Consider the following 18,692-nt stretch of genomic DNA (forward strand, 5'->3'; position numbering starts at 1 on the left):
TGTATCTTTTAATTTTGTAAACTTAAAGCTATATATACAATCTGACGCGGATCGGGACAATATATCGTACACATCTTATAGTGGCAAACAGTGTATCATTGCATCGCACCTTCGCTGGGTCCAACATCACATGGTGTGTACACAGCTTTAGTTTTCCTTTCTTCCTGTCACTGAGTCTACATTAAGTGATATACAAGCCTAGAGTAAAAAAAATCTATAGTTTTGATTCTGACTGTTATGGTGCATACACACGGTCAGATTTTCCTTCAGATTTGAGTGATAATGATTTTAAAAATCGTTCATATCTGAAAGAAAATCTGACATGGGTCCCTGCAACGATGAACGATGCGCGTCTGAAATCGTTCAAATCGTTTGTAAAATCATTCAATCATTTATCTGACAGATCTGACTGTGTGTATGCACCATTAGATTAGTTTCACTGTGACCAACTCCTAGAAGAAGCTCCTGAATAAAATAGTTGTTAACCTCCCTAGGACTAAAAGCAATCACTTCTCTAACAGGAGTGTACAGAGTGAGAGTGAGTCAGGGCTGGCAAACTGTTTATTTAGCCCTGTCCTTATGGTTGCGGACTCATCCTCCTCCTCATAATTTATATTTGTCTAGTACAAGAACACTGCGTGATTTAGAGCACTGTGAAAACTTCATTTATTTCACCATAGTATCTACTTATTATTTTCAAAATACTTTTTTGCATTTGAAAAATAAGTGTTTGATTTTTGCATTTTTAAATGATATTGTACACTGTGAATCAGAGACCAATTGAGGTTCATCCACACAGACATTATTTCCTATAAAGTTAATGCACTAGTTAACTGCATATAAAAGCATAAATGATCGCTCCTGTGACAGGATGAGTTGTTTTGTAAGGTATACAGATTGTTTCTGGTTTTGACTGCTGTCATTTGTAACCGTAGCAGCTTTATGTTGCTTATTATGGTTATATCCTACAGACCGTTTACTTTGAATCAGGACTGCTAGGTCTCAGCTAACTATTGACACAAGATACTGGTATAAGCGACTAATAGGAACAGATCAGTAGCTATGTTTATTTAATCAGAAATACTCTTCAAAAGCTGTAGCAGATGTTATTATACCCTTTACCTGGTGCTTTTTATCTTTAATATACAGTTTTCATACGCTGTCTAGGGGTAATCAAGCTCAGTGTCTTTTTGTAGTCAGACCAGGTTAATTTTTTTTTTTTTTATCCATAACAAGGAAACAGATTGTAAAAGGAGTTAAATTAACAGTGCACTCAGTGGCATAAAAAAAAATATCATATGGTATATTGGGTGATCATTTCATTTTCACATTCTGGCATGTTTCAGTTACACAAAGTTACACTGTTTATGTTTGTCAGTTTTCCTGACTAATATTTCTCTGATCACAGTGTGCCAATATTTGTTTTTGGACTTTTTTAAGTCACATATACATTGTTGCCACCTTGTTTGTTTATTGTCCTTGTTGTTGACTACTGTGCCATGGTGTTGTATTTGTATACTAAAATCTCAAACTTTACTTGCAAAAAAAAATCTATGTTCGATAAAACATTTTATATAGCACATGTGTGTTAGGAGTAGAAAACTGGCTATAAATCCATTGGGAGTTAAGCGAAAACTGCATTTAAATTTAGTCATGCTCTATATTTTAAAATATAGCATCCTCACATATTTGTCTTTGTTGTGCTTTTATTTTCTTTACTTGTGATATGTATATGTTACACTAGTTTTATAATCTGTGAATTCATGTTTTATTTTCTTTTTTATATGCAGCCTATAAAACTAGGTGAGCGATTGAACAGCATTTTACTTGATATGTGCGAGGACCAATTTTTCACAAGACTGTCTACAAGAACAGTTTTGGATGGCTGTAGCGCCCATATTCGCAACAGTAACTGTGCACCTTCCTTCTACTACATTAAGCAGCTGGTGAAGCTAGTTCTTGGCAGTTTATCTGGGGTGAGTTCTGATTAGAAATGTGTTTTATTAAAATATTTTTCTAAAATACATAAAAATAGCATTTATTTTCTAATAGTGATTACGTTGCCACATTCCTTGTTTTGTAAACATATGTCTCATAAAAATATTTTGTCTGGTAAATGTTCTCAATTATTGTCATCTGTGTAGCAAAGCATTATGATACCATTTGAAAATATGTTATAAAATCAACAACAGTTATGTAATCTGCACAAATAATCTAGCACCAAAGTACTACCACTGGTGTTTAGCCGTGGATGTACCCTGTTTTGCTGTGACTTTGTAGAATGCAGCTTAAGAACAAGTAAAGACATTATTATTATTATTATTACTCCATTTTATTTATAAGACGCCAAAAGTGGTCTGACGCACCGTACACATGTCAGTAGTAGGACAGTACAGGGTACACAGAACATTACATTACAGTAATACAGTAACCAAAACATAAACAGAGCACAAGTAACAATTAGCACCACAATTTTCCGTACACAATGCAATACAGGTGGGAAGGTGAAGGTGGTCATTGAAGTGCTAGAGAAGAGGGCCACGAGAACAGTAGGGAGGAGAACCCTGCTCCTAGGAGCTTACAATCTAGGGGACACAAACATATATATATATATATATATATATATATACATATATATAAAATACTACTTGAACAGTGGCGTAACTAGGGTATTTGGAACCCAGGGCAAATGTAAAAATGGAGGGCCCCCCCCCTTCTACTATGTGAGCGTGCCAAAAAATGGGCGTAGTCACTTAAAAATGGGGCATGTCAACATGACACACCCCTTTATCGTCACTCTGAACATTCCTTTCCACATGCACATTAACCCCAGTAGTGCCCCTTATACAGTACCGCCAATATGCAATGTCCCCAGTTGTGGTCCCTCTTATGCAGGCCCATAGTAGTGCCCCTTATACAGTACCCCCAGTAGTGGTCCCCCTTAAGCAGCCCCCCATTAGTTCCCCTTATTCAGTGCCCCCAGTAGTGGTCCCCCTTATGCAGGTCCCCAGCAGTGATCCCTCCAATCCAGTGCCCCCTATACAGGGCCCCCTGTAGTGGTCCTCCCTATTTATTGCCCCCAGTAGTGGTCCCCTAGTAGTAAGCCCCTTATATAGTGCCCCCAGTAGTAGTTTCCCCCCCAGTAGTAGTCCCCAGTAGAGGTTCCCCCTCCCGATGCAGTGCCCCCAGTAGTAGCCCCCCCCAGTAATGGTGACCCCAGTAGTAGTAGCTGCTCCCCCCCAGTAATGGTGTCCCCAGTAGTAGTAGCTGCTCTCCCTAGTAATGGTGTCCCCAGTAGTAGTAGCCTTCCCCAGTAATGGTGTCCCCAGTAGTAGTAGCTGCCCCAGCTAGTAATGGTGTTCCCAGTAGTAGTGGCTGCTCCCCCCAGTAATGGTGTCCCCAGTAGTAGTAGCCCCCCCCAGTAATGGTGTGCCCAGTAGTAGTAGCCCCCCCAGTAATGGTGTGCCCAGTAGTAGTAGCCCCTGCCCCGCCCCCCTGTAGTGCAGACACACAAGTTACAAAAAAAAAAATTCACTTAGCTGAATCCACGCTCAGGCTCCAGTCACTGCTCCCGCCGCACGTCAGTCCTCCCAGGCTGGCGCGCTCAGCATTATGGGAGAGACGTCATGACGTCTCTCCCATTACCCACTGCATGAGCCGGAAGGTGGAGCTCATGAGTGAGCTTCAGCCCGGCTCTTGCAGTGGGCGCTGCAGCAGTCAATGAGAGTCTGTCTGACTCTCATTGGCTGCTGATTCACACACACATCGCTGCCGTTCGGCGGTGATGTGTGTGCAGTAGCAGCAGCAGCCAATGAGAGTCGTCTGACTCTCAATGGCTGCTGGTTAACACACACATCGCCACCAGCGCTGGTGGCGATGTGTGTGTTAGCACAGTCTGAGCCTGCCTCCCACCCTCCTCCTGGTGCTATTTGGTAAGCGCTCAGGGGGAGGGAAGGGGATCGGCTGTGCAGCACAGGACCAGCGCCGGGAAGCCTAGCCCCGGTCCTGTGTAAATGTGTAGCGCTGACCGCACACACTGCGGTTGGCGCTACACTGCCTAACTAGGGCCGGCCGGACTGTGGCCGGCGGTGCCCCCCAAGTAAACAGGGAGGGTTAAACACGGGTTGGACCCGGGTTATTTGGCTCTTAAATGGTACAGACTTGGGATATTCGACCAGGGTCTGAGAAAATAGTGCTGATTGGCTTTTTCCAGTCAGCTGACCATCCTGCACACAGAGCACGTCTCTGTATTTACATTACTGTCCTGCACTGCACACTTTGCACACTTTGGGAAAAGGCAGCTAATAATAAACTTTATACAGACAGCACAGTGTACTATACTGCACTTTACTTTAACTTTGGAGGAATCATGGCAAACTGGAGTGATGAAGAATTAATGAAGTTGCTGCGGATCAGGCATGAGGAAGAAATATGTATATGTAAAGTTATCTTATTTATTTAGATAACTGGCACTGTAAAGGATGCAATAACTTATCGCAACATCAGCAAAATGTTGGCTGCATCTGGATTCATCAGGAGACAACAGCACGTAGTCAATAAGCTGAAGGCACTGAAGTAGCAATTTCATAAGGTGAACGACCAAAATAGAAATCGCAGTGGTGCTGGCCGCATGGACTGGAAGTTCTTTGAGCTGTGTGCCAATGCATTTGGCCATTCTGCAGTAAGCAGACCTGTGACATAGTCATCTGAACTGCAAGCATTCCCCAGCCCCTCCTTTTCTTTACTGAAAACGTCATCATAATTGTGAGCCAATAAAATCCTTTAAAAATGACATCACACTGTTTTAACATGGGCAACCCGGGTTGAGTTAAAAGGCACCAAATCTGCAATAACCTGTGAATAACCCGGGTTATTAAGGCGATGTGAAAGGCCCTGACACTGGTCTGACCTGGGTCAGACCCGGGTTCAAAACCCGGGTCTGACCCGTGTTTGCGATGTGAAAGGGGTATTAAAGAGCTAAAAATCATGATCGCAATAAATAAGTATTGGATAAGCAAGATAACAATCCTTTTAAAATACATACACGTAATGTAAAGTAGGAATTCCTAGTGATGTCCCAAAGTGAGGAAAAAGAGTTTTAAACAATTGGCTAACATTTTAGATAAATAAAGGCCATTTACAGTGTATTCCAAGAACCCAAGGACACTTTTTTTTCAGGGGTGTAGAAATTAATTTAAAATGATGAGAGAATGACCATGTTTTCATGTACCAAAGTAACATATGTAGACATTTATGAAACTTGGCAGGATAGTTGGGAAAATGGAGGAAACGTAAAGAAATGACAGGACAATAATAACAGACTAGAAATATCAGCATATTTTACACTTCTTATCATGGCTCTCCAAGGGGGAAAACATGACCTGCACTCATCTCCCAACCAGGAAAACCATCCCTGTCCACCAAAATAAACAGAAAGGGGCCTATGAAAATTTGGTAGACATAATCAGCAGAAAAATCGGATGAGCACAGATATGTACAGTCAGACGCATCTCAGGTTTATGTAAAGTAGTCGTATAGCACAGTGATAGCCTAGAGATGTGGCTTTACAGGGTTAATAATTAGTGCAAAACTCACATTGTCTTATTTTTACACAATATAAAACTGTAAAGAGGAGTCATAATCATAAAAGAGAATAGTATTTTTACAGACATTAGATATGTGAATATATATATATATATATATATATATATATATATATAAATAAAATATTATATAAAATATAAGTAAATACAAATTATTTTAAATGCAATTACATACAAACATATGTTTTCCTCTTTAAAGATTAAATTGTATTTTTCTTACCGCTACTGCCGTAGTCAAAATGGAAATATCAATTGACTGGTGCAAATAGACGGACCCAACATGATAAGATCTAACAAGCACACTAATGAATGAAGTACTTTCCTGTGTCAGCTGATCAGAAACGGCTAGCTAGTGCTGCTGATTGTCATCGTCATTACGTTTTGTTGCACATGCAAGAAATAATCCTCTTGACAGGTGTATATATTCCTGCCTTCAGGTTGATATACTTCTTTAGTTAGTTATTTATACACGTTCTTACTGTACTTGCCTGCACTTCCCTGCTCTTTCCCTCCACCACTTCAGAGGTGAGGATAGTCAGTGTATGAGGCAATGAGGTTTGCATATGGATGTATGTATATGTGTTTTATGTGCAAATATAAATAAAGGAACCAAAAAAAATAGACATTTGACCAACTATATAGGAGTCCCTTATACCATGGATGCATAATCCAGTTGGAATGTTTTCAAAGTAGGCGGTTTCCCTGAACAATGTCCCACCCTGGAAAAGGTATTGGGTGGGTGACACAAAAACTTGTTACTGCAAAAACTTTTGGGCCATATTTCAATACTGACTAGGACACTATCTTCTGAAGTTTGTATTTTCTCCCTGTGTTTAAATTTAGTTAATAATAATAATTGATGCAGGCTCATGTCCTGCAGGAATGTAAGTAAGTCCTCAGGAGAGAAAAGCGTATATATTTTAGCTTGTTTGAAAGCGAACACTGATGGAGAGCATATTTGGGTGATACTGTTGCAGTGCCATCCATGCCACATCAGCCAATAGCTGAATTGCTGCTCCAGCACTTCTTAAGGTGGATAGCTCATGTACCAGATGGCAGTCAATTGACAGAAAAGGAAAAGGCAGACACCAACTGGTAGACAGGGAATAAGTCAACAGGTACAAAAGGTCGATCTGGGTCAATACGCACAAATGTTGATATTGCTGAAGATTGTCAGGTACAGAAGGTCAACGTTTTTTTGTTTGTTTTCTAATCCTAATCTTCACCCTAACCCTCCCCTTGGTGCCTAACCCTAACTCTCCATCCTGATGCCAAACCCTAACCGTCGGGGTAAGTGCCTAACCCCAACCGTCCCTTCTAGTGATCTTTTGACTGTCTATCTAAATGGTGTAGATCTTTTAATCCACACCCTGTGTACTTTATACAGTATTCCCTCTTTACCACAAACATAGTGCACACTCTCAGCTCTCCCATAGCAGGATCTTTTAGGATTACTTTGTTCAACATGATAGGTGGTGGGTTGTTGATCTGTAATAGTTCCTGCAAAAACAGTCTCTGTACTGCCTATTATTCTGATGTTTATTCTTACCGTGCCTGTGCTGCAATTTCATAATAGGTAGTATACATGTGACATTGCAATTCAGTACAGGGCAACATTTTCTCCTCACCTCCCTGTCTGTGCCTCTGTCACATCAGTGAGGTCGGTGTGTGAAATCTATGATGGGTGCTAATTGTACCAGATTCAGCAATTTGTTTGTGAGCCTCCAACAATGCCTCACTTAGCTGCAGGTACCATATTCCCACCACAGCTGTAACTGTGAGGAGTTTGTATATTCTCCTTGTGCTTGCGTAGGTTTCCTCCCACACTCCAAAAATATACTAGTAGGTTAATCGGCACCCAACAAAAAAATTAACCCTAGTGTGTCTGTGTGTGAGCATGTGGTAGGGAACATAGATTGTAAGCTCCACTGGGGCAGGGACTGATGTAAATGGTGAAATATTCTTTGTAAAGCACTGCAGAATATGACTGCGATAAATATATAACTGGTAATAAATAAATAATAAATGCTTAGCATGCTGACATTCATAATGTCTACATGGATGACATGTCGACATAACATCCCTGGTGGCCCAGCTCTCACTTACCTGGTCCCAACTGCAGCAGCATTTCCAGTGTCGTCTTCCGGGTCCCAGCAGTCATGTGACCTGTAGGTCCGGTACAGACGTATGACTGAGCGGCATTCCTGTGAGTACTACAGTCACCCTAATCCTTACATGTAACCCTTTCCCTAGTGCAGGGGTTCCCAACCATGGTCCTCAAGGCACACTAACAGTCCAGGTTTTAAGGATAGCCATACTTGAGCACAAGCAACTTAATTAGTACTTCAGTTATTCTGAATAAATCATCTGTGCTTTAGCATGGATATCACCAAAACCAGGACTGTTAGTGTGCCTTGAGGGCGGAGGTTGGGAATCACTGCCCTAGTGCCTAACCCTGGCCCCCCTCTTCCCGTAGCCAAACCCTAACCCCCCCCAGCGTAGCCTACCCCTTACCTCCCCTAGTGCCTAACCACCCTCCCTGCAGTAAAACCCAAACCCCTCCCCCACACAGCCTACAACTTACATCCCCCTAGTGCCTAACCCTAACCCATCTCTTCCTGCAGCCAAACCCTAACCTCCCCTTAGTGCCTAACCCTCCCGACGGTGCCTAAACGTCTCCATTCTGAGAATGTCGACATTTCACACAATGCCTTTCTACATGTTGAGCCATACCAACATTCTAGTGTCGACATTGTGGTGTCAGGTTTAAGAATATCTACATGGTAACTGTCAACAATGTGAGCGAATACCTCCTCAAATGGGGTCAGTTCCACCAAAATAGAGACATTTGGAATATATGTATGCGTCTGTGAGCTTGACAAGCACACCCTGCAGACTACAGTGACTCAAGTCACTTCATGTCCCATATGTGAATCCACCCATTCTTATAAACAGATTAACTAGGAGGCTGATGGTTTGTTCCTGTGTTTCTCATACACCCATCCCTATTCTAGGGTGATATTGACGTTCTATCTTCATAAATATTTTCTTTAAAAAATGTCACTACTCATCACAGGGATGGTACAAATGATTCACTGACGCTTTATTCTTGTATAGACACTTACCGGTCTCTAGTGTGTAATTTGTGTAAATATTGCACAGGCTGTGGTATGCACTTACTAATGGCCAATGGTGCTGGACTTGCTTGCTCCAACTAAAGTATTATTATTACCATAGCTGCATCTTCTACAGTGTTGTACAGGACATTATAACATTTATGTACAGTGCATTCGGAAAGTATTCACAGCGCTTCACTTTTTCCACATTTTGTTATGTCACAAATTAATTTTTGTCCTCAAAATTCTACACACAACACCCCATAATCACAACGTGTAAAAAGTTTTTTTTTGAGATTTTTGCAAATTAAAAAAAATAAAAATAAGAAATCACATGTACATGTACATAGAGCCTTTGCCATGAAGCTCAAAATTGAGATCAGGTGCATCCTTTTTGCACTGATTATCCTTAAGATGTTCTTACAGCTTAATTGGAGTCCACCTGTGGTAAAATCAGTTGATTGGACATGATTTTGAAAGGCATACACCTGTCTATATAAGGTCCTATACTTGACAGTGCATATCAGCGCACAAACCAAGCATGAAGTCCAAGGAATTGTCTGTAGACCTCTGAGACAGGATTGTCTCAAGGCACAAATCTGGGGAAGGGTACAGAAAAATATCTGCTGCTTTGAAGGTCCCAATGAGCACAGTGGCCTCCATCATCCATAAATGGAAGAAGGTCGGTGAAGAAGGGCCCTAGTCTCAGGAAGGTGACCAAGAACCCGATGGTCACTCTGTCAGAGCTACAGCATTCCTCTGTGGAGAGAGAAAAACATTCCAGAAGGACAACCATCTCTGCAGCAATCCACCAATCAAGCCTGTATGGCCAGATGGAAGCCACGCCTTAGTAAAAAGCAAATGGCAGCCCTTCTGGAGTTTACCAAAATGCACCTGAAGGACTCTCAGACCATGAGAAACAACTGATTGATCTCTTTGGCGTGAATGCCAGGCATTATGTTTGGAGGAAACCAGGCACCGCTCATCACCAGGCCAATACCATCCACACAGCATCCTGCTGTGGGGATGTTTTTCATTGGCAGGAACTCGGAGACTAGTCAGGATAGAGGGAAAGATGAATGCAGCGATGTACAGAGACATCCTGGATGAAAACCTGCTCCAGAGCGCCCTTGACCTCAGACTGGGGCAACGGTTCATCTTTCAGCAGGACAACGACTCTAAGCACACAGCCAAGATATCAAGCCAAAGGAGTGGCTTCAGGACAACTCTGTGAAAGTCCTTGAATGGCCCAGCCACAGCCCAGACCTGAATCCGATTGAACATCTCTGGAGAGATCTGAAAATGGCTGTGTACCGACGCTTCCCATCTAACCTGATGGAACTTGAGAGGTGCTGCAAGGAGGAATGGGCGAAACTGGCCAAAGATAGTTGTGCCAAGCTTATGGCATCATATTCAAAAAGACTTGAGGCTGTAATTGCTGCCAAAGGTGCATCAACAAAGTATTCAGCAAAGGCTGTGAATACTTATGTACATATGATTTCTTAGTTTTTTATTTTAAATAAATTTGCAAAAATCTAAAATGTTTTACATGTTGTCAGTATGGGGTATTGTGTGTAGAATTTTGAGGACAAAAATTAATTTATTCCATTTTGGAATAAGGCTGTAACATAACAAAATGTGGAAAAAGTGAAGCATTGTGAATACCTTCCGGATGCACTGTAAGTGTAATGCTTACCCAGCATGGAGACACACTACAAATGAGAACCCTCCTCTGTATAATTTACAATCTTAACAATTTAATTTAATCATAATAGCACTAGGATTTATTTATTTACATTGAAAAATAAGGCTATTTAATGCTCAGACCATAACTTACATTATATCCCTGCATTTGTGTTGCAAATACTGTATAGTGTAACAGTTATAAGAATCTATTCTGAATCTTTTAGTTTGTGTCATTCTACATGATTTTTTTTCCCCCCTCCGGAAACAATACATTTTCTCTAAATAATGTCTTTGCCCTTTGGTTATTTTCACATATACTTCCCAAACCACAGCACTGAAGACATAAGTTACTAATCACATTGTGCTTTAAAATACTGAAACTTAAGAAAGTTATGACATATCTTGGTGCACAGGTAAATGTGCAAAACAAATGCTATATATAACCCATAGCAGCTAATCCAATGCTTGCTTTCATTTTTTTAAAACTTGGAAATATTCCAGAATCTTATTGGTTGCTTAGCTTACAGTCTATTAGCAGAGAAACACACAAATCTGTGCACTTTTTAAAGTAGTCTAACCCCCATTAATGGAAATTGTATGTTTCCTGCTCTTTCTTATGGAAATTAACACCTTGCCAACATATTACATTTATAAATAAAGGAATATCCGTTCACTATTGTCATCTAGGGCCCTTAATAATTATTATTATTATTACCATCCTTTATTTATATGGCGTCATTAGGAGTCCGTAGTGCCTTACAATGTACATAAATAGAAACAGTATGAACAAAACAAGAAAAAGTGACTTACGGTATAAAGCATTGCAGGACCTGGACACGTGTTGTGGTACCTTTAATATTACTAGGGATGGCTATTGTAACCTTGAGGTCTGGATGCAAAATGTAGTACTCTAGCTGTGGTGAACATTGATCTTGTGCCAGAGGACGTTGTAGTGAAGAAGACGCCTGATTGGGTGGACACAGGACGCATCACCAGTTTGCTAAAGATCTGCCTTCACTACGGGTTTGGTATAAGAGATTGACAGACAAAAGGTCTACAATGTATAGGTTGACACCAAAAGGTCGTCAGGAAATAGGTTGACAGGTACAAAAAGTCAACATGGCAAAAGGTCAACAGGTACTAAACGTTGACAGGGACAAATGTTTGGCACACATATAATCAACACAAAAATGGCTAACGTGTTTTTCTTTTAAACCTAATCCTAACCTTATCCTTCCCCCTGGTGTGGTGCCTAACCTTCCCCCTGGTGCCTAACCCTCCCCCAAGTGCCTAAACCCATCCCATAGCCTAATGCTAACCTTCCCCCTAGTGCCTAACCCATCAATCCTCTCCGGCAGCCTAACCCTCCCTCAATTGTCTAACCCTAACCTTAAAAATGGTGGGGAAAAATTTAACTTGTCACCTTTTTTTTTACCAATCAAACTTTTGTCAGTCGACCTTCTGACCATGTCAACATATTGCATGTCGACCATTTGGTGTTGACCTTTTTGTTTGTCGACTGTTCATCTGGATACCCTTCACTACACACCTCTACACTACACACCTCTACACTACAACACAGAACAGGGTGTAGAATGTATCAGAATATTTCACATCTTTTCTCCTCTCCCTCTCTACATTGAATGACGCTGGAATTAGGCAGAGACCACCAGCGAAGGAAAGATTATAGCAAAAAATTCCATAATTGTGTTTTTATGCCCAAACATATAGTTTACAATAATGTCTTTTCTTCTCACAGATCGATCAAGTGGGCAGTAAAACAAATGAACCTGATCGCAGTCAGATAATACGTGACAAACTTAGGGGAAAAGGTCTTCCTACAGGTACGTGCAGAACTGGTAATAAGTTCTTACTTTGATCTACATTTTATTTGGATTTTGCAGAACCTGACCTTGCACTCATTTGTATTCACATCATTTGAGAAATTAGCTGAGTATCTTAGTATTGTAGTGATGAGTGAAAACTTTGTACTGCTGCTTCAGTATACACAAAACCGTATACACACCAAGTGATACTGCATAATATTACCAATGTGATGAGAAATTCAGAGCAAGACTTATTTTTATCAGTTTAATCTTTTTTTTTCTGTAATTATTTGACTGAGGTCCAGTGATCGCACTGTGCAAAAAAATATGTTGGTCCCAGGGACCCCCCACTTTAAAAAAATTGCGGTCTTCCTCCACTGTTTCTGGTTCCCATCACATATTATGGGGGGTTAGGATAGGCAGCAGTTGAGACAGCACTGAGGGAGTTAGGGGCAAGCAGCAGTTGGAGTAGAGCTGGGGATAGAGGGGGAGTATCGGCGGGCAGTACTGAGGGTAGTAAGTGGGTAAGTGCATAGATCAGTTGTGAAAGTGCTGGGGGGCAAGGAGGGGGCTAGGGGCAGGCAGTGCTGTGGATAGGGAGGGGGCACAGGTAGATAGCTGACAGCACTGAAGGGCAAGGAGGGGCTTTCACTGGCATTGCACTGAAGGGTCCTACCACACACTAGTAGCACTGCTCAAACGTGTTCTAGCAAAACATTTTTTGTGCGTCCTGTTCGCATTGCTGTGCAAATAAGATGCACTTGAAGGGAAATATTTGCACAAAAAGATACTCGGCGCTACAAAGTCACTCTGCGCTCACACGTTATGTGTAACGCGACTTGTAGCGAACGGAGGATAGATGTGTGTGTGTGTGTGTGTGTGTATATATATATATATATTAATGTTGTAGCTGAGGAGGTGTGCCGGGACTGCTGCACGGGTCTGAGGCTAGGGCTGCCGCCAGGGAGGAGTGCGACTGAGAATTGTGGGTGAGGGGGGCACGGGACATGTCCCACTGACATAAGAATCTGCTGAGGAGCAGCGACACCAATGAGTAGGGACAGACTTATAGATAGACAGAGTATGCAGCTGATGGTTTGACACGGAGCTCTCCACTAGTGTATGGTGGCTTATCAGGTGCCGGGAAGAGGTGCCATGTATTTGGCGGCCATGACGGTACACTTCGGGTACATAGTTACAGCCCTAAGTGGGGTGAATATATTGTGGGAAATGGAGGTGCCCCTTCAGTGCTGGCGCCTGGCGGCAGGCGCCTCCATTGTCTCCCATAGTTCTGCCCCTGAGCTCAGCAATGACATGCCTCTTCTTTCCCCAATAATTGTGTAGTGTGTATGCTTGAAATCAGATATTCTATGGATCATTTTTAAGATCCAAAAATGATCTAGCCTTGGCATTGCTTAGCAAATCTGTCAGCATAAAGCTGGGTACAATTCTCATCCTATACAACCTCAGTCCTACCAGTTGGTCAGACATTGGTAGAGTATGTACGCTCACACAACCTCTTATCCTGGTTTTGTCAAAAGATTTTTAAACCTTATTAAAAATCAGGAGAGCAGATGGCCAATCACCAGACCAATTCAGAAGTGTGTATGCTCCTGAGACTACTTTGTCCAATTATTCTCCCAATTCATCCCTGTGAGTGGAAGCCAGTCTGCCAAAGATTGTTAGAGTGTGTACAATGACACAGATATATCAGCCATCATGTGCTGCACAGTAGATTGAATATGTCTGTGAACGACGTTGTTTATAGACATATCCGCTGTACACACCCGGATATTGAATGGAACGGGCGATCTATCTATCAGTGTATACCCAGCTTAAGAATGTGTTAACAGTCTTGTCTGTAGTTGGATTCCCAGAAATTTGGATAAGTGTGTACCCAGTTTAATACTATCGTGGGTGCGTTGACCAGTGTGTACAGACTATATGTCTGTAACCGACATTGTTCACAGACATATTGATGTGCAGCACAGCTGATGGCAGATATATCTGCATGGGCGTTTTAAGAGAGGAGGGGGCCCAAGTGCAGCCTCCTTTTGGGCCCCCTCCTCTCTGACAGCGCACAGAGCGCTGTAGATTCTGGCTTAATGCCAGAATCTACTGCACATTCGTGAGTCTCCGGGAAAATGACGCCCGCGTCTTATTCCCAGAGACCTCTTTTCTACGCATGCGAGCAGCACTCTGAAGATGGCAAAAATGTAAGTATAAACAAATATGGGTGCAGTGTGTGCGGTGTGGGACCCCCCAGGACCCAGGGACCCGTGTGCACTGCACACCCTGCACCCATTATAAATATGTCCCTAATCTGCAGATATATCTGCACATCGTGCTATGTGTACAGGCTTTACACTTGCTGCCCGTGCACTTGCTGCAAAGGCCGCGGGGAGGGGTGCGTGACACGACCGGCCAGCGGGACCCATGGTCAGATGGCAGATGATGGTTGTTCAGTGTGTATGAACAACCAACATCTGCACATATATCTGTTAGGTGTGTACTCACCTTAAGGCCTAGCATCAGATAAGGCACTGCATATTGTCAAGAACTGTTACAGTTTTACCATGTGAAACTGAAAGGTAAGGTACCCATGGAAGTGAGTGATTGCTTCAACAAGAATATTTCTCTTCTAATGCATGGAGTTGATGTGGCAGGAAGTGATTCAGAAGGCTGGAAGATAGTATCAAGTCCTATCAAAGTCTAAATTACCCAACACTGAATGAAAGTGAACAGATAGTCTTACCAGGAAATGAACACAATAACCTTTACTTACAGTACAGTATTTGCAACTGCTTAAAAAATCACAGGGTTATGATAAGGTATCTGCAAAGACATACTTATTTGTACAGAATCATATTACAGTATTTGACAACTTGGTAGAATGTTAGAGCAAAATATCTGAAAACTTATAGTGGAAGTTTAACACACATTTCCCTGTTGTAAAGTCTGTCTGTCTGTCTGTCTATCTTTCCTACTCTGCTGGAATGATTTTTGGGTAGTCCCACAGACCACTGGAAGAGTAGGTGAACCTCCAGCTTTCCACCTACTTCCTAATAAAATAGGCAGAATGGGGGCGCGGCAGGGGAGGGGGGGTACACCTTGAATCATGGCATCAGGAGGGTGCAGGCCAATATGATATGATTCAATATTGACACATTATTTTGGCTTGATCCAGATTTGCATCATGATGTAGTGAAGGGGTGGGGCCTAATGATGAGAAACCCCCGCACCCATCAGCTAAAAGCTGCATCTCTCCGGTAAAATAAATGTTGGCAAGTATGCCTATATATGTCCTGCCCATTGCATTAGTTCTAATTGGAAGTAGAATTCCATTAAATTACAGAAATGTTATAACTATAAATATTTAGAAATGAACTCGATATCAATCAATGAAATATCACTAATAACCTAGGAAACTGCTGACATTTTGGGGAATGTAATAGTGTGAGGGATCAGTCCTGTACAGTGACATTTGAACAAAGTACTGTATCATTCAGAAGTGAATTTGGAACAATATATGCATATATAGATTAAAGAGTTGTGTGTACTGCATTCATTTTATTTTACTTGATTAAATTTCGAATGTATTTTTAAAAAATGTATTTAAAGATTTTATAATAAAAAATATTCTTTGGGACGAGACAAGCCTTTACCGGGAATGTTTCATTTGTGTTAAGCTGGGTACACACTGGAGTGATGTCAGGCCGATTTGCCGTTTCGTAACAAATCTCCTACATTGCTCCCGCGGTCGCTAGCAACGGTCGCTGGGTTTGATGTGCTGCACATCAAAACTGACGACATCGCTAGCGACCTATAGTAAGTTAATGACTGATGAAACAGCGATCAATCATTTCATCGTTCATTAACTCGTTCAAGTGTGGATGGGCAATCCCTGTTCAAGGGCATTCGTTTCTATGTCAAACGAATGCCTATCACTCCAGTGTGTACCCAGCCTTACATTACCACAAGGGCCTTAGTCAATCAAGCCAGGGAACACCTGCTCTATTATATATATTATTTTTCATGAACATTTATAATGTGCGGCAATCATCAACATTTGTAAGATATAGAATAGCTGTTGCAGGAGCCTGAATATTTATCACACATTATATTCATGACCATTTAGAGGAGGGTTTCTACCCTGGTGGTCAGTTTGTGACTGACACAGGAAACGTGCATTTTATTATGACTGTAGAACTATTTCTCCAGTATTACCACAAACATTCTTCATGTAAAATTTAAGTCATTTTTATAGATTATTTGTTATCTGCTCCCTGCTCCTGGCAATACCACAAGTTCTAAGTTGTATCTTGGCTGACTATGAATTCTCCATTCTCCATGCACACAGAGGGGGAAGCAGTCAAAAAAACCGACGGACGAGATCCCAACCGCCGGCTTCCCGACTGTCTAATCCCGGCAAGGTACTAATGACAGGCGTCGAAATCCTGATGCCTGTCATTAGACCTACATCGGGAGCCCGACACCCAGTATACCGATCGAAGGTAAGCCGGTCGCAGACAGCCGCCGGGGGGGGGGGGTTTAGGTTAGGGGCTTCCGGGGGGACTTAGGGTTAGCTCCCCCCTTCCAGGGAGGGTTAGGGTTAGCCTAGGTTAGGTTTAGGCACTTGGGGGGGAGGTTAGGGTTAGGCACCCCTAAGGGAGGGTTAGGGGGGGTAATTAGGTTAGCTATACTTACCAAAAAGGACGATCAGGATTTTCACCTCTGCCGGGCTGCCACTGTCGGGATTAGAACCTACTGATTCCCATACAGAGTGGCCATAACAAATCTCCAATATGGTCATATATATATATGGACATATATTTTTCCTTTATCTTTTCTACCACTGTACCATCATCTCCCAAGATGCATTTTGTTCACGTATTAAATGAACTGTAATCACTAAACTATTGTTAGCTTCATTGTGCATAATACAGGGCAATGTATATGCTAGACATATTATTAGGTTAATCCTCTGCTGGCTATGATCACATCCGGAGGTTTTGTCTGCTCCCTCTTTGACAGCTTTCAGTCATACTGTATATTCAGTCCCTTCTGAAATACACTACACCCACAATGGATGTCATACCTTATACCCCACAAACATCACACATCTCTTGCTGACACTAGACTAAACCCATTGTATTGTTAGTGAATTTCAGTAAGATTGACAGCAGAACTCTGGGAGCAGTGAAGGTATTAGAAAAATGTGAAATCCTAGTCGAAACATGGCTGACAGCAGCTGTGACACCACCTAAAATGTGTTTTAATAGAGCAGCAACACGCTGATGGAGACAGCTCTGGTCCACCAACCGGAAGTCTGCAGTGATTTGTGGAAAGGGAAAAGAAACTAGAGAGGTTGTTTACATACGTTGTATATTACAATCATTTGTCCTAAACATTAGATTTGCTCCATTTTAACTTTTTCCAGGTACTGGTCTGTTTGTTGTTAGTTTAGTTTAAAACAAGCAAAATGGCCAGATGTGTATTTAAATCTTTTCATCCACTCAGAGTGAGTGCCACAGATAGTTTATCTTTCCTTCTGGGGCTCTGTTGGCTATGAACAAAGTACTTATCACACTTAGATTCGTGCCACAGAAGTATCCTTGATCTGCGAAACATATGTAGAGAGCACATGATGACTATGTATTTCTTCTTTCTTTACTTGAAAGCTGAGGTTCTTTATTTTTAGAAGCAGTCTGTCTATTGCCAACACTGTCTGTGGTCAGGATTTCATCAGATAAGGACAGAATTTAAACATAAATATTTTCTCATAGTTTATATTACTGTTAAACTGAGATTTTTAGCCCAGTCCTCAAATCACCTTCACCTGTGCAGGAGAAATGTTCAATTGGGGATATGAGATACCTATTATGAAGGCTATGTAATCAACACGGTGTAATCCAGCATGAAATATACATGGCTAATTAGGTAAATGCTTTGAATATGTCACTCTAAATATGGGACAAAAGTACTGTGTACATCAGATCCAACTGTCTGTCATAAACAGCTCAATACCCAACTACATAGCCTGTTAATGTCATTGTATAGACTTATAGGGGTATATTTACTAAAATGAGTTTTTAGGAGTGGAGATTTTTTTTTTCAATGGGATTAAGGTCTGGAGAGTTTCCTGGCCATGGACTCAAAATGTTGAAGTTTTGTTCCCTGAGCCACTTAGTTATCACTTTTGCCTTATGGCAAGGTGCTCCATCATGCTGGAAAAGGCATTGTTCATCACCAAACTGTTCTTGGATGGTTGGGAGAAGTTGCTCTCGGAGGATGTTTTGGTACCATTCTTTATTCATGGCTGTGGTCTTAGGGAAAATTGTGAGTGAGCCCACTCCATTTGGTTGAGAAGCAACCCCACACATGAATGGTCTCAGGATGCTTTACTGTTGGCATGACACAGGATGAAGACTTTTGGAGGATGGCCTGGTGTCAAGAAGGGC

The 18,692-nt window shown here is 41.7% G+C and overlaps 1 protein-coding gene across 1 annotated transcript in view; it reads left to right on the forward strand.

Moving 5' to 3' along the window:
* Positions 1 to 18,692, forward strand: part of PTPN13 (protein tyrosine phosphatase non-receptor type 13) — a 383,825-nt gene that overhangs the window by 161,396 nt on the left and 203,737 nt on the right. The window contains exons 5-6 of the mRNA XM_088445047.1: positions 1,791 to 1,976; positions 12,165 to 12,249. Coding sequence (XP_088301173.1) covers positions 1,791 to 1,976; positions 12,165 to 12,249 — 271 coding nt within the window. The remainder of the gene's footprint in view (positions 1 to 1,790; positions 1,977 to 12,164; positions 12,250 to 18,692) is intronic.

The sequence above is a fragment of the Taudactylus pleione genome, unplaced genomic scaffold, assembly GCF_031769625.1.
Source record: "Taudactylus pleione unplaced genomic scaffold, aTauple2 ptg000376l, whole genome shotgun sequence".
NCBI classification, from domain to species: domain Eukaryota; kingdom Metazoa; phylum Chordata; class Amphibia; order Anura; family Myobatrachidae; genus Taudactylus; species Taudactylus pleione.